Here is a 23,360-nt window from a genome sequence, read left to right as displayed (position 1 = left end):
CTGAACTCTTGCTCATGTACTTTTACTCGCAATTTTTAAATATAATTAAATATTTTAAATCTTCCTTTAAAAATAATACACACACACGAATCAGGTACATTTGACTCAGTCTTAAAGCAAAGTAACTTGCTGAAGTGAAAACAAGTATAACTCTATGGTGTGGCAAGCAATTAAAATCGATTTTGTTAAACCTGAACCAAAAGAAAATGCAAATATAGAATAAGGCTATCACTATCAGCACCAAGAGTTTCTCTAATCAGATAAAACTTCGTTCTGGTAGAAAGTTACACAAATACATCTTCCTCAATTTTGAGCCTGTTCCTATCAAACACATCTGGCTACCAGGCCAGCAGTTTTCTACTTTCTCTATCCATGGAGTTTCTTCTTTAGAATTTTCATATTCAGATTTCCTGAATCATTTTCCTTCCCTGATATCTCCTTTCCATCCCCCGGTATCAGCGTAGAGAAGCAAGCAGGCGGCGCAGCAGGGGCTCGGAGGGCCGTGTTACCGTGCCAGTGATGGGTCTCCGACATTTCCTGCACGGCCTGCAGCCGCGCGGCTCTGTCCCCCGACTGGCTCTTCCTCAGGAGCAGCCACACTGCACACTCGTGATCCTCGACATCAACTGTACTAAAGGGGTCTTTGCGAAAAGAAAAAAGAAGACAACATAAACAGTGTGAACAGTTAAAACATGTCCTCCCACTTACTTGGGATGATAAGCTGTAAGCACTTGACATCTACAATAAGACTGAATTCCATTTCCAGGCACTAATAGTGATAGGTTTGTTCTAGTTCTGTCGTATTATTTTGTTAATATTTATTTTGTAGATTATCATGTGCTTTAGTTTTATATACTACGTTGCCTTCACAACCTCATCTCTTTTTTGTTGCTGCTCTTTTTCCTTAAAAAACTTTTCACTGTGGGACGCCTGCGTGGCTCAGTTGGTTAAGTGGCTGCCTTCGGCCCAGGTCATGATCCCAGTGTCCTGGGATCGAGTTCCACATCAGGCTCCCCCTGCCTCTGCCTGCCTCTCTGCCTGCCTGTACTCTCTCTCTCTCTCTCTCTGACAAATAAATAAATAAATAATCTTAAAAAAAAAACTTTTCACTGTGAAAAATATTGAACATATGGAAGAATTAAAAGAATAATACATTAACATCCATATGTTTACAACAATATTTAATAAATTTCATGTTTCCATATTTGCTTAATCTATATGGATGTGTATTTTTTCTCTAAAACATGTGAAAGGAAGTTGCAGATGGAACATTTGATCCTTTCTTAGTCAACCCGCCACTCCTAAGAATAAGCCTGCCTTCTCCAATATACTCACGATGCCATGACAACACCCACATACATTAATGAAAACCTTCCAAAACCATCTAAAATCCAGTCTAACTCCGTATTCAAATTCCTCCAAGTGTTCAAAATATACCTCAGTGCTGTTCTTTAAAACCAGGATTTGATTAAGTCTCTTTAGTATCTTTTAATTCTTGAAAAATTTCTCACCTTTCTTTTTCATGATGGCAACTTTTTAAAGAGATCAAGTAAGCTCTTCCATATCTAGCTCCAATTGTAGATTTTTTGTAAAATCTATATTATTGATGCAATATTCTCATTATGAGAAAGTATGGAGTGATTTTCTAACAAATTTAAAATTTTAAAGCACTTAAGAGAAAAAGTTGTATTTAGTGTCAATATTTATTTACAATTATCTAACAATAATACATCCACAAAGTGGAAAGAAGAAGACTGTCCAAGGCAACAAAATTAAAATCACCCTTAAAATTAAATATAGCCCAAGAAAATAATGTCACTCAATTTTCCATAGCTATAAAAAATGTCAGTATAAGAAACGGGATAAGAAAAAAAGACCTCAAGTTGATCATTAGATGACTTTCAGATCACTGATAAACACTGCAAGTTAAATATTTGATACTTACCAGCAAATGGGCCGCGCAGTATCTTGGCTGATGTTGCCAATACTTTTCTTACTGCTTTGTGAAGCTCTTTTCTTGCCTGGTAGGTGATTCCTAAGACGATTACAAATTAAGATAAAACCAAGTATATACTCTTAATGCTACACTTCCCTACTTTAAAGAAAAATGTATAAGCTCTAAATTTTTTAAAAAAATATAAAATATTTTTTTAGGGTCACTATCAAAACAACAAAAACCATTATGTGAACACAGAGCTCTAGATCCCAAAAGAAGACTGCTCTCCAAGTCTGGAAAAAGGTTAAAAACTAAACAAAAACAAAAACACGAACTAAAGCTAACAAATTCTCAGATGCGACATAAGATCAGCTATATTCAGGAACAACAGCCCTTCCCAAACTGAAATTTGGAAATGCCTAACTATGGAGATGTCCTACTATGGAGATGAAGCTTTGCTATATGAATAAAATGTAAACTGTAAAAATTATCTGTGTAATTGAAATTGTAACACACTAGATGAGACAATAAATACTAATAGGACAGATGGTGATTTATACAGCTGTAGGAAGGAAAGAGTGAAATCTGCCGCACTCAGAGAATATAATGTAACAGGCAAGGTTAATCTGGTCAACTCTATAGGAACAGGCAGCTGTACGTCAAGGGTAGTGACTCACCAAGCTACACATACTTTGATGAAAAGATAGGCCTCTGCTCTAAAAGTTCATGTTCAAGAGGCAACCGTATGGTTACTAATTAGGTTTCCCTGTGACCTAAATACAGAGAAGAGGAACGTTCGGACTAGTAAAGACAAGTTTTCCAGCCTCCGTGACAAACTCTTTTTTCTCTCTTTAATAAGATGACATTCAGATTTATGAATCCATGTCATGATTTTAGTAGGCATGAATAAATCCCTTGAGGCCAAGAATATAACAGAGCTAAGTGACAAAATCATGTTTCTCTACTTGGCGAACTGAAGGCCAGCCTCTGACCTGACCTCCACTAGGAATGGAATTCCAAGTTTAGATCAAAACAGTCGGCGAGGGAGAGTTGCAAACCTGCGTTAAATATGGAAGTCCAAAATTTGGTCTTCAACTACTTCTTTAGGAATTTGGTTCTCATAAGATTTGTTGACTGCTAGAATGAGCTAAACCTACCTTGCTAATATTGTGTTTTTAATAGTCATTTTAAAAGTTAATAAGTAGCTCCCACTTTTCACAGAAATGGGATTACTTTACCATAAACTTACCATAATTTTCTCTGTCATCTAAAGAAACGGAGTCCACATATATATAGGACTTCATTTTTTCTCTTTCTACTACTTGAGTATCTAACGTCAAAGATTTCTTCAGGGCCCAAACTTCATAGGTAAGAAATAAAGAACCGCTACAAAAGAAACAAAAAATTCATCATAAATATGTGATCTAAAGGTAACACAAGAGCCACTTTTTTTTTTCTTTACATGACAGAGTAACAGCATGATATTGGTTACAGAGCTCCTCAGATTACTGAGCACCACAGAAACTGAATGGCTCGACCTGTACAACAGCCGAGCTCTTGAACCTATGGGTTGAGAATAGTATTTCCTGCGAGTGGTGAAAAAAGGCTGAAGGGCAGAATTTCCCAAAAAAAGGATGGGAAAAATAAGTGCTTAGTAAACACTGAGTGAAATCATGCTTTCGGAACGAGAAGTTTTATATACACTAGCGATTTGCATCCCATGACGAAGAGAAATTTCCTCAACATATACCCTATTGATTGAGCCAGTCTTTTTTAATAAGCTTTCTGTTGTGGAATTTTTCATTCTCTTTGTTGGGAAACAATATATACACATACATAATATAAGAGTATGTATGCATATAACAGATTCTATATACATTCATATAAATGCAAGCACAAATGTGTCCACTTAATAATAATAATGACAGGGGCGTCTGGGTGGCTCAGTGGGTTAAAGCCTCTGCCTTCGGCTCAGGTCATGATCCCAGGGTCTTGGGATCGAGCCCCGCATCAGGCTCTCTGCTCAGCGGGGAGCCTGCTTCCCCCTCTCTCTCTGCCTGCCTCTCTGCCTACTTGTGATCTCTATCAAATAGACAGATAAAATCTTTTAAAATAAAAAATAATAATAATTACAATATCCAGGCAAAAGGTATAAACAGTACCCCAGAAGCCCACAGTGTGCCCGTCCCTCATTCTGACCCACTTGCTCATCTCTATAGCTAGTTACTACTTCGACTTTTATTACAATAATGTCCTTGTTTCACTTTATACTTTGCCATCTATACATGCATCCTTAAACAACAGAGCTTATTTGGTCTGTCTGTGGGCTTCATCGGGATGGAGGGACACTACATATTCTTCTGCTCTGTGACATTCGTTCATGGGGCTGCTGTGTCAGGAGTTCATACATTTATATTTTCATATGGTATGTGACTCGGTGATGGGATGGCTATACCACAGCTTACCCATGCTACCACAGAAGGGCATTCGGGGGGGACTTTCTGGTTTGAGTCTGTTACAAATAATCCCGTTACACACCTTACGCATCTACACTGTACACATGTGTATATGTTGCTCTGGGATACTCATCTAAGAAGGAGAGTCACAGACCTTCTGACAGTATACATACTCTTCAACTTGATTAGGTACTGCCAAACTCCTTCTCTAAAAAGTTCAAAGCCAATCTGTACTCCCATCACCAACATATTTCTCCTAAGAGCTATGCCTAAAGTCAATTTTTAGTTGTGAAATACAATGTTCTTTGCTATGTACCCAAAATGAAGGTGGTTTTTTTTTTTTTTTTTTTTCCTGATCAGACTGACATACACACTCCCTAAATCCACAAAGGCTGCACTGTCTGGATTCAGTGTCTTAGTGTAACATCAGTTACACTAAGAATATACCATATATTCTCCTGACCTTGGATTTACACCCCAAAGTTAAAGCAGGTGAGACAGAAGGGACAGACACTGGCCAGAACCACAGAAACAGAAAGCTCTAAAGAATCCTCTCCTCAGGCTGCCGGCGTGGCTCAGACGGCTAAGCATCTGCCTTTGCATGGGTCATGCTCTCCAAGTCCTGGGATCGAGTCCCATGTCAGGTTCCCAGATCAGTGGGGAGTCTGCTTTTCCCTCTCCCTCTGCCTCTCCCCCTGCTTGTGCTCTGTCTCTGTCTCTCTCTAAAATAAATAAATTTTTTTAAAAAATCTCTGAGAGATCGGAGCACCTAAAAAGAGCAAATGCATTCAATATTTTTATTGTGCTTTCCATGAAAGACAAAATTCTTTACTGGAAATTATGTGATTAATTTTCATTAGATTCCTGAATATAATTGTGAAACAGACAAAGTACATGACTATATCTTTTGCCTGGAATGATTTAAAGGGAAAAGTCATCTAACTGTGTTTTGTCTTGTATTAGTATCATGGAGAAATGTATATATTTGAATAAAATGCCAAGTGCATCTCCTATAACATTTGAGCATCTCAAAGTTGTGTATGTATGTGTGTATATACATATGATGTTATATGTATAATAGTGAAAAAGAGTATTAACAAATACAGCGGACTCGTATTAGACACACATTAACATGTACACCCCCTTCCAAAAAAGGGAAAGAAGGTCACTCCATTCATTAGGCGTGCGCCTCTGAAGAGCATGAGATGAAAGGTATCAAACTGCTGGTTTTCTCGGCCAGCCTCAATCTTCTTTCATGAGAGCTCTATGGTGATTTAAGGGGTTTTCCAAAATAATTTTCGCTACAGTCAATTTTCACCTCTCTGACCCACGTTAGAACCTAACACAAGATGTGATTTTAGATATGGGAAAGCGAATTAGTGAGCCCCTGCCCCGTATGGAGTCCGGTGCTCTTCTCAGAGCAACAGTGCCTGGTGGGCCGAATCCTCACTGTACCCTTGCACCAAAGATAGGACACCTCTCAGCCAGTTCAGTAACTGGATCGAGATGACACTGAAGTGGTAAAACCAGTGATTAATCCGCCTAATTCCAAAATCTATACCTATTTGCCACCCCATGCTACTGTAAACCACTTCCACTGGGATTTCAAATAGCACAAAGAAGCCAATGAACATTTCATAGTTGACACTTACCCTAAAATAAGTGATCCAGTAAACTTTATTACATTTCCTTCAAAAAGAAAGAAAAAAAGTCAATGTGATGGATTTCATTTTTAAAATGTGACAGGAAATAGGCAACAGTGTCTCCACCTGTATTATATAATTGGGTAAGAAGTTACTGATATTTTTCCCGGAATATGATTACTATCAACACAAGGCTTCCTGTCCCCAGATAGACAAAGGAACCAACAAGCACTGGGTACAAAAATATACTCTGTATTTCATACTCATTCTCACTTCCTACTGTTCTCCTTCTCTTGAGTGTCTCACTCTGTCATCCCCAGCAAACCAGTGGAGACTCCAGTGCTACCGCACCCGGGATGTTACCAGGCCTACAGCGCTTCCACTGAATGTGACTGACATGAAGCTAACATGCCTTCTGGCTCCTATGTCACAACCAATTAAATAAGGGAATGGGGACAATTCTATTGCCACTGGGATCATACTGGGGGATCATGTTTGCGAAGCAGGGACACAAAATGACTTTTCCCAAAGTAACTACTTTGCAGTTGGTGTTTCAGTGCCTTATGTATACAGCCCCATTAAAAATACTGGTTACATTCTATAAGTTTACTTAAAATAACTTTTTGTTTGGAACTTGGAAAACTTTAGTTTTAATATAAAAAAATATATTCTGGGGCGCCCGGGTGGCTCAGTCATTAAGCATCTGTCTTCAACTCAGGTCACAATCCCAGGGTCCTGGGATTGAGCCCCACACTGGGCTCCCTGCTCAGTGGGAAGCCTACTTCTCCTCTCCCACTCCCCCTGCTTGTGTTCCCCTTCTCACTGTGTCTCTGTTAAATAAGTAAAATCTTTAAAAATATATATACATCCTAGTGGAAGACACAGCTAGCTGCTTTTTCAATACACATAAGCCCCTTAATCCTTACTAACACAACTTAATTACTATCTAAAAATATTCGAATCCCCAACTCTTGCAGCTATGGTGGGCCATGCAACACAGGTGTAGCCCATCAGATATAGACAGAGGTCTGTAAGTAGAGATCCCTCCCCAAATAAAAAGACAAAGCTTCATAAGATGACTTTTGGCCTTTCTGCCTTCTTGATGTCTAGAGATTCAGCAACCATCTTGGGACCATGAGGACAATAAACATCATGGAGCAGGAAGACAGGAGGATTGCTAAACTGTGGTTCCTGCTCTAAATTGTCTCTATCTTAACTCCCTGTTAAATAAAAAAAATGAGAACTTTACTAATTTAAGCCACTGCAGGCAAGTTTCTATTACATGACCTGAACACAACCTTTACAGATACATTACCCGTAAGCATCAGGTCCTGCTACCTGCCTGCAAAACCTACGTGACTTTTAACTTACTGGATGTGTAGAGGCAGCCCATCGTCAGAGTTTCAACTTACGGCTACTGAGAACACATTTATCCTCCCTACAGAGGGATAAGAAACTCAACTCAATCAACTTCTCTAGACATCAGGCAAGGGAGATGGACATTCCTCCCAAACTCTGAGACCTTAGTAGTGGTTCCAGAATTGGGAAGGATACAGTTCGAGGAGGTGTGAAGGGATGAGATCAGAAGTTGTGCCAGAGCTTACTGACTGTGGGACTCTCTAGCTTATTTTTCATTCTAAGATGGTGTCCTTCCCACCCCCAAACCCCACCAACCCTGTGGGGCCCCAGGAGTAGCTTATTTCCCTCTCTACTGCTTGCTATGTTTCTTTTTCACTGGGTGCTGGGAACAGAATACAGTCTCATAGCCTTTCTCCTAACTAAATTCACTACTCTCTCATCCTAAGTTCACTGCTCTTCATTCTTTAAGAATGATGAGAGAAAAAAGCTCCTTTCTATGTCCCAACCCCTTTTTATATTTAAAATACAAAATCATAGAATTTTCTACATGAAAAGGATCTATCCTAAAAAAAAAAAAAAGATTTATCTTGAACAACAGAAACTCCATGAAAACAGGGACTTTGTCTTAATCCATATTGTATCCTCAGGGCCTAGAATGGTACCTGGCACACAGCAGATAGTAAATAATTAACTTGCCAAATGAATGAAAGGTGATCTAGGCCTATCTTCTCTTTTACAAATAAAGATCAATAATAAATAAGGTAAATGAAGATTTACAAATAAAGATAGCAGACCAGCTCTAGATCCCAACCTCCCACTGGACAAGCACAACATTTCTGCTCACTGCTGAAATCCCAGAACCTAATACCTGTGCCTGCCTCCTTGTTTTGCAGAAACTTAATAATGAGAGTGTAGTGATACTTGAGTTTGAAAGGATGAGCCTGAATTGGACAAAAAACAGGAGGAAAAAGATTCCCCAGAAAAAGGAGTATTCGTGGCGCTGGTCCTACAAATTTGGGGTACACCAATGGTATAGAAAAGACCGAAACAAATATGAGATTTATCATGGATTAAGTAAATTTATGAGGGGGCCACGTGGAAAACTCAGCCACCATTCTAGCAAAGTTTCTTTAAGAAATACTGTTTCAGCTGTACTCACTGATATCTCTCCGGTATGTGGTACTTTTGGGCGGAGGAGTTAAGGTTCCTATTCTTCTGCAACAGATGATACAATAAGCAGCCAGGGACATTCTGTGTATTTAGAACAATTAAAACAAATTTAACTTGAGAGTGAATTAAAAACATTTAACTATAAGAACATGTCACAATCACAGTGGATTGCCCACAGAGTTAGATTTTTCAAGACCAGGAAAAAAACTTTTCCATTAAAAAAGAAATTCCATCCTTAAAAAAGACATGCTAGAATAGTGTTTTGTTAGTACTTTGATAATTCTTCAAACTGAGTCCAACTGTGAACAATGATTGTTACGAAGCAGAAAAACACCAATTATTAATCAGAATGTCAATACAGAATTTTAAATTTTTTCAATATCTTTTAAAATATATATATGCATACAAAAATAGATATTTATATTTACCGTGGATGACTGAAGGCCCTACTGAAATGAAAGGCGCTCAAAATGGAAGACATACTTAGAACCCATGGAAGTATTTAGCCCTCCTCCAGCTCCCTCAGGATGGTACCCAGCACGGTTTAAAATCTTTATTCACTGTTGGCATCCTATCAGAGGAGGAGAACTCTGGCTCAACTAACTTCATCGACTGAGTAATGATGATTGAAATATGATGCAACGGTTTCTAGAACAACTCAGTATTCTAGAATTGTATCAGACTGTCTTTGGAAAAGACTTCTTTCTTTTGTTTTTGCTATAAAGGTAAAGAAGAAAAGCGCATTGAGGGATTCATGTGAGGAAAGGTCTTTTGGTTCAACAAAAGTTCTAGCTTTATACGGATAAGGGGGAAATATATATATATATATATATATATATATATATATATATACATATATACATGTAAGAAATATCTGTTAGAGACAGCACAAAATAGGGTCACCTGGGTGGCTCAGTCAGTTAAGCATCCGGCTCTTGATCTCAGCTCAGGTCTTGATCTCAGGGTCGGGAGTTCAAGCCCTGAGTTAGGCTCCACGTTAGGCGTGGTGCCTACTAAAAAAAACAGAGAGAGAGAGAAAGACAGAACACAAAATAAAAAGCTTTTACATTTTTTCTTGTAATTACAGCACATCAATTAATGACTAAGCAAACTCGTTTTGGCAGGGGTAAACTTTAAAGGTCACTATTTTAAAGGTCATTGTTTCTTATTTTATCACTTGTTTAATGGGTTGCTACGACTTCTCCATGAGACATAAGGATATTGTAAAAATGTTGTAAAGACTGCAATGAAGTAGATGCTCATGAAACCAGGGAAGAATGCAACATAAACTACTTTGAGTTTGTATACAGATTTGCAATTTCATTACTACATGACAATTTAAGGAAAACAAAAATGCCAAGCAAAACTACCTATTGCTTCTTTTAATCCTGACACTACAAAAGCAATCAACTACAAAACATTATACAGATACTCTTTGCTATTACTTCTCTGGCCTAAAAAACTTCAGTGTTAACTTACATACTACCCTACCACCACCACCACCCCAGCAGGCTTCCTTCCTACTAAATCCTCGGAATAAAGCTAGGTCTACTGGCAATATGTCCTCATCCTATTTCCTTCTTGGTTTCCTCAGACGACATCACTGCCCCTTGCTACTCTCTCCAGAATAAACTGCTCCATCGCTGATTCTCCCTCCATCCCCTCAGAGTGTTGATGGTTTCTCTGCTCTCCAGCTCCAACAAACCTTCCCTCCCTCACTTGTCTGGGAGTGTGCAGCCAGTATCCCAGGGAGGGAAGGCTGTTCTTCCCTCCCTACACATCACTCTCTGCATCCTTCCTCAACAGTACCACACCCCCCCCTTTTTTTTTTTCCTTTTTAAGATTTATTTATTTATTTATTTTAGAGAGAGAAACTTAAGCAGACTCCACATTGAGCACGGAGCCTGATGCCATGACCCTGAAATCAGACCTGAGCAGAAACCAAGAGTCGGATGCTTCAACTGACTACATCACCCAGGCACCCCTAGACCCTTCCTCTTTCTAGTAGCCTGCAACCCTAACCTGAAATATGTGCTTTCTTTGTTCCTACACTGACAGCCAAAATGGGGTGCAGGGAAGGGGTGGAGGAGGCGGGGAGAGGGGTTAGGGAGTGGTTCAGGGAGAATAAAAGACAAATTGGCAGTGGGCTCTCAGACTCATTTCTGCTGTTCTCAATCAGCTCTCTCCCCACCCCCACAAAGACTGCTCTAAATGACCTGTGCACAAACCCTTCTAAGCCTTCTCCCTAAGTCCATCCTCTCAAATGATCTTGTCTTTTATTTGACTGAGAAAGTTAAAACTAGGAAACCCCTCAACCTCTGTCCCCTTACCTACAAGCAAAGACCTATCCAGATATCAAGGGGCTTAACATTTATTCAAGGTGGGTGAGGGGGCTCTTTAAAACACACACACACACACACACACACACACACACAAATACCAAATTAGGTGCTAAAATGAAAGCTATCTAGAATGAGAAAAGATATAATAAGTGACTGGAGTCTTGGGAATTTTGATCCCTTTCTTCTGAGATTCCATTAGACAATGTGCCAGAAATCCTTGTATAGAAATGTTTCTGGATTACAATGTGGCATTCCCTCTCCCCCAGGACATTAAAACCCCTAGTAACTCACAGCACTCAGAGGGGCCCACGCAAGTAAGTCATCATCCAAAGCATAAGGTTCGTAACTCCTCGGTAAATCCATCCTGGCCTGCAAATGTGTATTCATCTATATTCGTCTACACTGCCTTTTCCAGATGGCAAATGATCTTCTCCTCCATTGTTCCTCCCAGTTTCTGAGGAAAAGATCTTACTCCCTTTCCAAGGGGAAACCGTATTCTAGGTCTCATCTCTCACTTCCACAGGGACCCTAATTCATTAATGAGCTGCTTTTCTCTTCTTAATCCTCCCTCCCTTTCTTTCAGCTCTATTCCTCCTCCCTAAATACTGGATTTCCATGTTCTCCCATCAAAACACAAAAACAAAACAAAAAACAAATGACTGGGGGGAAAACCCTCCCTCGAGCCAAGTGCCTCTTGTCTCGCCTTCCTTCCTAAGACGCTTTCTCCAGTGTCCTCTAGCACTGACAGCTCCCCTTAAGGTCACCAGTCAGGGACATCTTTGTTCCGAAATCCACTTTTCAGTCATCCTTTTGCTTCTTCTGAAGCATTTCATTTCTCTCTCCTCCTCTCGCTACTATTACTCCTTGTCTTCTAGTTTTACTCTCACAGGTCTGGCTGCTAATACTCATTCAACAAACACTTGCTGAGCACCTGTCATCTGTCGGGGTTGTAAACCTGAGATGTGAATAAGACCGCAGAGCCCCTGCCCTCACTGGGTTGGCAGGTGGCTCTGCTGTCTCCACCGGGTCCTTAAATATTAGTGTTCCAGAGGCTTCCACCTACTCTCCTCTTTTTCTCTCAGGCTATACTCTCTGGCTGAGTAATTTCAAGTTTTCCTCACAAAGCTCTACCATAAGCTTGTGATTCCCAGATTTCTATAACTAACCCAGGTCTGTCTGCTAAGCTGCAGGTACATACACATTTGACCGCCTAATGAACACTTCCACTTTGAAGGACCACAAACACCTAAAACCCAGAATGTCTAAAATCAAATAATCAAATTCGTAAAATCAAACATCCCAAGACCATTTATTTCCAAACCATAGTTTCCTCAGTGATTAGAAGAGTCCTCCATACACCGAGGTCGAACCTACCTAGGGTTCATTTCTGGACAATTTTTGCACAACTGATCTGTTCGTCTAAACTTACATCAAAGAGGTAACATCTTTCTTAGTTCCTGTATCTTTAAAATAAATCTTGACAGCTTCTAGAGTGAGCACTCTTATGGTTTGACTCTCTTTCCATTTTTAACTCATTTTATTTTTCCTTCCCTTCCCCTATGTCCATCTGTTTTGTTTCTTAAATTCTACATATTAGTGAAATCAGATGGTATTTGTCTTTCTCTGACTTATTTCGCTTAGCATAATACTCTCTAGTTCCATCCACCACAGTGCAAATTGCAAGATTTCATTCTTTTTGATGGTTGAGTAATATTCCATTGTATATATGTACCACATCTTTTTTATCCGTTCATTTGTCAATGGACATCTGGGCTCTTTCCATATTTTGTATCTGCCATCTCTATTCTTTGGTGAAGAATCTGTTGAAATCTTTTGTCCATTATTAATAAGGCTGTTTGTTTTCTTATTGAGTTTTAGAAATACTTTATATATTCTGGGTAAAAAATCTTTGTTAGATTTATAATTTACAAATATTTTCTTCCAATCTATGGCTTGCCTTTTCATTGTCTTAACTGTGTTTTTAGAAAGCAAAAGTTCTCTGGGGTGCCTGAGTGGCTCAGATGGTTAAGCATCTGTCTTTGGCTCTAGTCATGATTTCCAGGTCCTGGGATCGAGCCCCAAACTGGGCTCCCAAATCCGCGGGGAGTCTGCTTCTCTCTCTTCATCTACCTCTCCCCCTGCTTGTATTCTGTCTCTTTCAAATGGATAAATAAAATCTTTAAAAATTAAAAATTAAAAAGAGAAAGCAAAAGTTCACAATTTGGATAAAGTCAAATTAATTAATTTTTACTTTATGGATCATGATTTTGCTATTGCAAAAAAATAGCAAGATCACCAAGATATTTTCCTATACCTTTCTCTATAAGATTAATAGTTTTAGGTTTTTACATTTCATTTTATTATCTATTCTAAGTGAATTTTTGTATAGGGTGAAGAGTATTGATCGGGGATGGTTTTTTTTTTTCTCTTTTTGCACACAAATATGCAATTGTTTCAGAATTATTTGTTGAAAAGATGACCATTTCCTCATTAAATTCCCTTTGCATCTTTGCCCAAAAAACTGACCATGTGTATATGTGTCTACCATTACATACTATTTCATTAATTTATATGTTGACCAAATCTTTTCCAATGCCACACTTTCCTGATTATTATAGATTTATAGTAATCTTAAAATTAAATAATGTTTCTTGAACTTGGTTGTTCTTTTAGAAAATTGTTTTTGCTATCCTAGTTTGTCTTTCCATATAAATTTGTTTTTTTAAGATTTTATTTATTTATTTGACAGAGAGAAATCACAAGTAGATGGAGAGGCAGGCAGAGAGAGAGAGAGAGAGAGAAGCAGGCTCCCTGCCGAGCAGAGAGCCCGATGCGGGCCTCGATCCCAGGACCCTGAGATCATGACCTGAGCCGAAGGCAGCGGCTTAACCACTGAGCCACCCAGGCGCCCTCCATATAAATTTTAGAATCATCTTATTTCTACAAAAATAATTCTCCTGAGTTTGTGATTAATACTGAGTCTTCCAATCCATGAACATGGATTACCTTTCCATTTGTTCTGTCATTTTTTTTTTCACCTGTTTGATCATTTCCAACATACAAACACTGCCAGGTATTTTAAAATTTTTATATCAAAGTATTTCCCAGGTTTTGGTACAACTATAAATAATACTTTCAGGATTTTTTCTTTTTTAATTTCAATTTCCAATTGTTCTTTGTTAATATATGAAAATGATTGATTCTGTGTAATGATTGATTCCGTGTATTTCCTTATACCCTGTGACCTTGTAACCCAACTCATTAATTCTGGGACTTTTATATTTTTTAGGGAGGTGACTATTTAGGATTTCTACATACCCAATTATATTTCCTGTGAATAGAAACAGTTCAATTTCTTCCTCTTTATGCCTTTAATCTTTATGCCTTCTATTTTTAATCTTGCTTTATTTGATGGGGTAGGACCTCCAGTACAATACCAAACAGGAGTAGTGAAAGCAGATATCCTTATATCGTTCCTGATCTTGGGAGGAAATCTCCCAGTCTTTCATCATTAAGGATGATGTTAGCTGTAGACTTTTTTGTAGATGTCCTTTACCTGTTTGAGGACATTCTCTTCTATTCCTAAATTGCTGAATTTTGACAAAAGCATTTTGTGCATCTATTAAGATGAACATGTGATTTTCTGTAGTCTGTTAATATGTTACACTGACTAATATTTTAAGAATAAATTGAAATAATGATATATTAGATATGTTTTATTTGCTAGTATTTTGTTAGGGATTTTTGTGTCTATGTTTATAACAGATATTAATCTCTTGTTTTGTTTTGTTTTTTGGTGAGATCTTTCATTTTCTCATGAAGATAATGTTCGTCTTATAAAATAAGCTAGTAAGTAGTCCATCTTCTTCTATATTCTGGAAAATTTTATGTAGAACTGGTATTCTTTGTTCCCTAAAAGGTTTTAATAAATATTCCTGTATTATCTTTTTAAGGGCTTAGAATCTAAAATGAGGCCTTCTCTTTTATTCCTGATTTTGGCAATTTGTGTCTTCTCTTTTTTTCTTATCCTGTATGGCTAGAGGTTTATGAATTTTATCAATATTTTCAAGGAAGCAGCTTTTAGTTTCATTGAATTACGTTGTTTTTCTATTATCAATCTCATTGCTCTGTGCTTTATTTACCTTTATTTGTTTTATTTCCTTTTATTAGTCTCTGTTCTCTGCTTGTTTTGATTTCAAATACCTCTTCCCTCTCAAGCACCTTTTGTTTTTTTTAAGATTTTATTTATTTATTTGACATGGAGAGATGGAACACAAGCAGGGGGAGTAAGAGAGGGAGAAGCAGGCGTCCACTGAGCAGGGAGCCCAGGCCTCTCGGATCATGACCTGAGCCAAAGGCAGACGCTTAATGACTGAGCCACCCAGGCTCGCCCCCCAAGCATCTTAAAACTGAAGCTTAAATCACTGATTTAAGGTTCTTTCTTTTCTGTCACTATTTAACACTAAAAACTTCTCAAGTGCTGCTTGGCTGAATCCTTCAAGTTTGGATATACTATTATTTTCCTTTCATTCAATTAAAAATATCTTCTGGGATGCCTGGGTGGCTCAGGTCACAATCTCAGGGTCCTGGAATCAAGCCCCACGCTGGGAATACCTGCTCAGAGAAGAGTCTGCCTTTTCCTATCCCCCCTCCTCTGCCCCTCACACCACTCATGCTCTATCAAATAAATAAAATATTCAAAAAATATATTTTCTAATTATATTGTGACTTCCTTTTCAACCCATGGAATATTTAGAAGTGTGTTAATTTCCAATTTGGTAATTTCCAAATATGTCTGTTGATTTTTAGCTTAATTCCATTGTGGTTGGAGAACAGGCTTTGTATATTTTCAATTCTTGAAAAACTTGATTTGCTTTATGGCACAGAATATGGTCTGTCTTGGTGAATGTTCCACATGCACTTGAAAAGAATGTATATCCTGGTTTGTTTGGGGGCAGAGGGCTCTACAAAAGTCTATTAGGTCAAATTGGTTGGTAGTGTTTTTCAGATCTTCTCCTTACTGATTTGATGTCAGCTCATTTTGTTGATTACTAAAACAGGAATAGTGAAGGCAGGGGCTAATCAGATCACCAAAGTCCTTTCAGCTAAGTTAAGTTGTCTGAAGTTTACCTTGAGTTACGGGAAGCTGTTGGGAGATTCACCTTAAGAAATGGAGTAACATGGTAAAAAAAAATTTTTCAAAAAAAATTTTTTTCAAACTTGACAAGATTGAAAATAGGCTGGAGGAAAGTCAAAGCAGCAGTGGGGAAAACTACTGGGAAGGCATTTAATGATCATCAAAAAGAAACATGTACTTGACTTAAAGCAGTGGCTCTGAGAATGATGAAAAAACAGATTAAGGAACGATTAAGAGAACAGAATCTAATAACCACTTGAAAAAGGTGGAGAATAATGAATACCAGGGAGGAGATGGTTATGGTTCCCAGTTTCTGATTTGGAATACTGGGGTATGCAGGGGTATGTACAGGTTAATATTTACCAAAATAGGGAAATACAGGAATGGAAATTGATTTGAGAAGAAGGATGAATTCCCAATTTCAACATGGTGAGATTAAGGTTCCTATAAAATATTCATGTAAAGATGTCCATTAAATTATCTCAGTTCAGTAGACAGGTCTAAGCTAGATAGACTTATGAGTCATTAGCACATACTATTAATTGAAACAATTTGTTGGGGTTAATTTATTGAAGAATGGTAAATATATTAAAAAGAGCTTATCCAAATGTCATTTTAGGATTATCAGATTATTAAAATGCAGATTCTCAGGAACTACTTTAGATTGGACTTCAGTTTTCACCCTCAGGAGGCTGAAACCAAGGTGTTCCAGTGCTGTATTACTTACTGAAAGCTCTGGGGGAGAATGCACTTGCACACTCACTCAGGCTGTTGGCAGGATTCAGTTCCATGCAGCTGTCAGACTGAAGTCCTTGTTTCCTTGGTAGGGGTTGTCCGTGTGCCACCCTGGGATCTCTGTAGGTAGCATTCTACAGTTCAGAACTGGCAATACTGTATCCTTTTCACATTGCCTTATCTCTGACATTTCTGCTCTCCTATTCCACTTTTAAGAACTCATGTGGTATTAGGCCCTGTCAAAAAACCTAAAATAATCTTCCTAGCTTAAGTTCTAGAACTTTCCATCTGCAAAGTCTTTTTTTTTTTTCTTGCCATACAACGTAACATATTCACAGGTTCCAGGGATTTGGGCATGGATATCTATGAAGGGCCAGTATTCTGCCTACCATAAGCTACTATAAGCATTCTGATATAACACTTCTTGTAGACCTATGTTTTCATTTTTCACTGATCTTGGGTAAGTACCTAGGAGTGGAATTGCCGGGTCATAAGGCAGGTATATGTTTAACTTTATAAGATGCTGCCAGATATTTTTCCAACATGATTGTACATTTCACACTGCAACCAATAATGAAGGAGTAGGAGAGTTCCAGCTGTTCCATATCCTCACTGATATTGGAGCTATTAGCTTTTCTGGTTTTAGCCATATTAGTGGGGTATCCCCTTGTGTTTTTAATTTGCGAGTCCCTGAAAACTAATGATGCTGAGCACTTTTTCAGATTCGTGTTGGCCATTTACATTTATTGGTGTGTGAAGTATCTGTTCTTTTACTGATTTTTAACTTGGATTATTGGTGCTTCGAATGAGTTACTGGCTCTTTATTCATTCTGGAAACAAATTCTTTATCAGATATATGTACAATATATACTGCAAATATCATCTCCTCTTCTGTGACTTGTCTATTCACTTTCTTAAAGGCACCTGTTGACGAACACAAGTTTTATTTTCATAACGTCTCTTTTATCAGATTTTTCCTTTCACTGTTATTGCATTCTGTGTCCCGTCGCAGATATTGCTGCCTACTTCAAAGTCACAGAAATTCTCCTATAAGTTTGTTTTATCTTTTACTTTTAGGTCTTTGATCCATCTCAAATTAATTTTTGTATATTGGGTGAAATGGGTTCATTTTTCCCCCATATGGATATCCAATAATTCAGCATTATTTGTCGTAAACTTTACTTTTGGGGCACCTGGGTGGCTCAGTGGGTTAAAGCCTCTGCCTTTGGCTCAGGCCATGATCTCAGGGTCCTGGGATCGAGTCCCATATCAGGCTCTCTGCTTGGTGGGGAGCCTGCTCCCCACCCCCCTGCCTGCCTCTCTGCCTACTTGTGATCTCTGTCTGTTTATAAATAAAATCTTTAAAAAAAAAACAAAACAACATTTTACTTTCCTCACTAAACTGATTGGTGCTTTGTTTGAAAATCAGTTGGCTATATAAGCATGGGCATATCTCTGGACTCTATTCCATTTCATTGATCCATTTGTTTATCCTTATATAAATACCATACCGTCTTGATCACTAGAGTTCTATAATAAATCTTTAAGCTCGGTAGTACAAGTTCTCTGGTTTTGTTCTTCCTTTTCAAGATCGACTATTCTAGATCTTTGGCACATTCATATAATTTTAAAGTCAGCTTGTCAATTTCTATTTTTTAAAAAAACCTTTGGGATTATTATTGTGACTGCATTAAATATGCAACACTAGTTTTAAGTAGAGAACAGAGGAGAAATTCTGAGGACACAGAAAGTAAAAATGGAGAGTTTAAAAGCAAGTGAAACAAATGCTCAAAAATTCCATTAAATTTAACAACAAGGAAGTCACCAGAGCTTTTACAACAGTAGCTTCATTGCCCTGGTTGGAGAAGAAACCAAACTGAAACTAAATATCCCATTCCCTCTTCACTCTTACTAAAACCAACCAACCAAACAAACAACAACAACAAAAAAACCCTGAATTCTTGCCATTTGCGACGATGTGGGTGGAACTAGAGGGTATCATGCTTAGTGAAATAAGTCAATCAGAGAAAGACAACTATCATATGATCTCCCTGATATGAGGAAGTGGAGATGCAACATGGGGGCTTAAGGGGGTAGGAGAAGAATAAATGAAACAAGATGGGATTGGGAGGGAGACAAACCATAAGTGACTCTTAATCCCACAAAACAAACTGAGGGTTGCTGGGGGGAGGGGGGTTGAGAGAAGGGGGGTGGGGTTATGCACATTGGGGAGGGTATGTGCTTTGGTGAGTGCTGTGAAGTGTGTAAACCTGGCGATTCACAGACCTTTACCCCTGGGGATAAAAATATATTATATGTTTATTTCAAAAAAATTTTAAAAAACAACAACCCTGAATCGTAGCTGGGCACACAGATAACTGGATAAAGACTACATTATCTATCTTTTCCTCTACTTGTGACCACTGATTAGAAACCAGCTAATGGGCTCTCAGTGGATGTGTCACACGCAACTTCTTAGAAGTGTCCTTAAGACCATGTTCCTTTCCAACAGACACCTGAAAAAGTGCTCAACATCACTCAGCATCAGGGAAATACAAATCAAAACCACAGTGAGATGCCACCTCACACCAGTCAGAATGGCTAAAATTAACAAGTCAGGAAACAACAGGTGTTGGTGAGGATGCGGAGAAAGGGGGACCCTCCTACACTGTTGGTGGGAATGCAAGCTGGTACAGCCTCTCTGGAAAACAGTAAGGAGGTTACTCAAAAAGTAGAAAACAGAGCTACCCTAAGACCGAGCAATTGGACTACTGGGTATTTACCCTAAACATACAAATGTAGTGATCCAAAGGGGCACGTGCACCTAAATGTTTATAGCAGCAATGTCCACAATAGCTAAACTATGGAAAGAGCCTAGATATCCAACAACAGATGAATGGATAAAGATGTGGTATACATATACAATGGAATATTATGCAGCCATCAAAAGACCACAAAATCTTGCCATTTGTAACAACGTGGATGAAACTAGAGGGTATGATGCTAAGCAAAATAAATCAGAGAGGGACAATTATCATATGATCTCTGATTTGAGGAATTTGAAAAACAAGACAGAGGATCATAAGGAAAGGGAGGGGGAAAATGAAACAAGACAAAACCAGAGAGGGGGACAAACCTTAAGAGACTCTTGGTCTCAGGAAACAAACTGCAGGTTGATGGAGTAGAGAGGGAGGGGAGAGATGGGGTGGGAGGGTGATGGACACTGGGGAGGGTATGTGCTACGGTGAGTGCTGTGAATTGTGTAAGACTGATGAATCACAGACCTGTACCCCTGAAACAAATAATAACAGTATATATTAATTAAAAAAAAAAAAAAGAGTATGTGCCTTTCTTCACCTTTCCCTTTTCCCTCTTGCTATGAGCAGGTGACAGCTGGCCTTAAAGCAGCCATCTCAGCCACGAGGTAGCATGCCAAAGAAGGCAGAACAGCAAGGAAGAAGAGCCCAAGGCCCTGATGATCACGGAGCTGTTGCCACACCAGCTATGGCCTGCCTAGCTATGGAATCTTATGAAGAGTTAAGGCATTATCATCATCTGTTTTCTTTGTAATGTACCCAAACCTAACTCTAACCCATCACAGTTTTATCTATATGCCAGTGATCCCAGAGTTGTACCTTCAGCCAGATTCTTTTCAGACTCATCTGTCCAGCAGCTACTGGAACATTTCCACTTGGATATCCAACAGATCTTTCAAATTTAACTGTCAAAAACACTGTTCTTTAATTTTTTTCTCCCTAAAATCTTGCTCTACTCATCCTCCCCACTGCGACCAAATGGCAAACGGTTTTGGATTATAAATGAGAACTGATCTATCTTGTAGCTCAAGGAAAACACCTAAGTGTTGCCTGAATCCTTGGTTTCCCTCACCTTCTTCAAGTTAAGTTTTGATAAGGGACTTCATTTGATTTTCTTTCAAAATTGACTTGGCTGTTCTAAGTCCTTAGTCAAGTTCCATGAAAAAAATTTTAACTGGAATTGTACTGAATTTGCAGAATTGGGGAAAACTGACACCTTTATGATATTGAGTATTCCCATCCATGCATACGATGTATCTCTTCATTTACTTGGGTCTTCTGTTGTGTTTCAATAGAACATTACAACTTCCTCCCTAGGGGACTATACAGCTTCAGTGTGATCTGTTTCTAGATACCTTTAGTTTTGAACACTGGCACAAACAGTACCTGTTTTTTAAATTTAAAATTCCCAGTTAGTTATTGCTGATACATAGAAGTGTTTTTTAAATTCAGAAATCCTTCTGAATGCCATTTTTCACCATTTACTAATACTACCCTTTCCCTCGAATTTGTGATCTCTTCCCTTCCCTTACCTTATAAATGCATGTACATGTAAGCCTACACATAGGCACACACATTTCTCTGTTGTTTTGTTTCTGGAATGTTTATTCTGTTCCATTGTTCTGTCTTGTACTACTATCACACTGTCTTGTGTTGTACTTTTGTATTTTGATAGCATTACTCTTCTGTCTCAAGCTCTTCTTAGCTGTTTATGTTAGTTTACTTTTCTAGATAAATATTGCAATTATTTTGCAGCTTCCTCCCCAGAGCCTACCTAAGTTATATCATTTGGGGGCTCTGAAGGCCATTCTGACACTCTCTAAACAAAGCAGCCTTTCCAGTCACTCTTTATTACATCACCATCTACCTTCTCCTTAACTGATTTTGCTATCTTTCTCCTCCCCACCCCCAATGAAATTGGTTGCTTGTTAATCACTGTATTCCCAGTGTCTACAACAGTGTCTTGACACATACCAGGTGCACAAAAATGTTTGAATAAATGGATGGAGATTTTAAATCCTGATTCAGAGAAACACAGTAAGTTAGAAAAGCAGGTTTTGAAGTAATGGTGAAAGATAAGAACTCGCTCAGTTTAAGAGGAGGGGCTTAGATTAATCACAGTTGATTCATGTGTAGGCCTGACACCAGCACCTGGGGAGCAAGAGTGGAGGGTCAATGAAATGTTCAGGAGGAGCATGCTTGCAAGGGGGTAAAAAAAAGGAAAGAAAAGATACTTGGAAATAACAAGTGCTGAGGAAGATGTGGGGAAAAAAAAACCCTTGTGCCCTGTTGGTGGGAATGCAAGCTGGTGCAGCCACTGTGGAAAACAGTACATTAGTTCCTCAAGGGGTGCCTGGGTGGCTCAGTGGGTTAAGCCTCTGCCTTTGGCTCAGGTCATGATCTCAGGGTCCTGGGATCCAGCCCCCATCCGGCTCTCTGCTCAGCAGGGAGCCTGCTCCCCACCCCACCCCCACCCCCCACCCCACCCCCCCCTACTTGTGATCTCTGTCAAATAAATAAATATAAATAAATAAAAATCTTTTTAAAAATTAAAAAAAAAAAGAATGGAATCTTGCCATTTGCAACAACATGGATGGATCTAGAGATTATAATGGCAAGTGAAATAAATCAAAGACAAATATGGTAAGATTTCACTCATATGTGGAATTTAAGAAACAAAGGAAAAAACAAAGAAAAGCAGACTCTTAAATATAGAGAACTGGTGGTTGTCAGGGAGAAAGTGAATGGGCAGATGCGGGAAATACGTGAAGGGGATTAGAGTACACGTACAGTGATGAGCACTGAGTAATGCACAGAATTGTTAAATCCTTATATTGCACACCTGAAATTAATATTACCTTCCATGTCAATTATACTTGAATAAAGAATTTTAAAAATTAAAAAAAATCATAAAAATATTTTAATGATCAAAAGACACTTTGTAAGAACCATACCTAGGGCGATCGCAGAACCAGCAATACGGAAACCAAAAGGAGGAAAAAATGTGAGGGCTGATTAGAGGGAAATGGATATAAGAGCTGGGCTTATTAATCACATAAACCCATTAGCTTAACTGGGAAATACAATTTAACCTAAGGACGCTAAGCAAGAGCCTCATACCTCCACCGGTAAAAAGAATTAGAGAGCTCTATGAGACTACACATCCAAATTTGGGGAAAGGATTAATTCTGGAGCCCTCTGGGGTCTTACAGTGACCGTTCGGGGCTTAAAAACCTAATCGCATTCGATCTATCCACCTTCTCGGGTCCCAGGTAGAAGCTGGGCTGGCAGGCTCCGATTTGAATGAGACACTTTCTTACTCCTCCTCATCGTTCCGTGACAACCCAGTGGAGGCTGATGGTACCGGCAGCTGCTTTGAGGGGCCTCAGGGAGGAACAAGTGCTGGGCAGCGGCCGGGAAAGAAGAGTCGGGCGGGAGCGGCTCGGGGGAGGCCCTCCCTCCCCGCGACGGGTCGGCGGGTCAGCCGGTGTGTCAGGGGCCGTGCCCCCGCGCCGTCCTCCCACTCCCCGCCGCGCCGGCTTCGCCGACGCCCTCGCCCGCCCCCACGCGCCCGGGCTCCCCTTCCTACCTGCCGGCACGCGGACTCGGCCAGCTCTCGGCCGATCGCCGCCCACCCAGGCGGCAGGGAGCCCACCTTCCTCCGCGGTTCCCAGCCTGAGCCCTCCAGCCGGCTCCCGGCGGCACGTGACACCGCCCCCGTCGCTCCCCGCCCCGCCCCTCGGCCCAGTTCGCGCTCCGCCTCCCG

The 23,360-nt window shown here is 39.3% G+C and overlaps 1 protein-coding gene across 5 annotated transcripts in view; it reads right to left on the bottom strand.

The window, feature by feature from the left end:
- The window catches only part of SERAC1 (serine active site containing 1), a 57,591-nt gene extending 34,267 nt beyond the window's left edge, over window positions 1-23,324 (bottom strand). The window contains exons 1-8 of one of the 5 annotated variants that reach the window (XM_059176657.1): window positions 23,184-23,297; window positions 16,771-16,898; window positions 9,468-9,577; window positions 8,554-8,645; window positions 6,045-6,081; window positions 3,186-3,322; window positions 1,946-2,035; window positions 510-641 (exon numbers count right to left, since the gene is read on the bottom strand). In XM_059176657.1, coding sequence (XP_059032640.1) covers window positions 510-641; window positions 1,946-2,035; window positions 3,186-3,322; window positions 6,045-6,081; window positions 8,554-8,644 — 487 coding nt within the window. In that variant the 5' untranslated portion in view covers window position 8,645; window positions 9,468-9,577; window positions 16,771-16,898; window positions 23,184-23,297. Of the gene's footprint in view, window positions 1-509; window positions 642-1,945; window positions 2,036-3,185; window positions 3,323-6,044; window positions 6,082-8,553; window positions 8,646-8,992; window positions 9,252-9,467; window positions 9,578-16,770; window positions 16,899-23,183 lie in introns of those variants that run through there. The other 4 variants (XM_059176656.1, XM_059176658.1, XM_059176659.1 and 1 more) reach the window with 4 other exon arrangements.
- Between the last annotated feature and the right edge of the window lie 36 nt (window positions 23,325-23,360).

This window comes from Mustela lutreola, chromosome 6, assembly GCF_030435805.1.
Source record: "Mustela lutreola isolate mMusLut2 chromosome 6, mMusLut2.pri, whole genome shotgun sequence".
Taxonomy (NCBI): domain Eukaryota; kingdom Metazoa; phylum Chordata; class Mammalia; order Carnivora; family Mustelidae; genus Mustela; species Mustela lutreola.
This window is presented reverse-complemented; position numbering and strand designations above follow the sequence as displayed.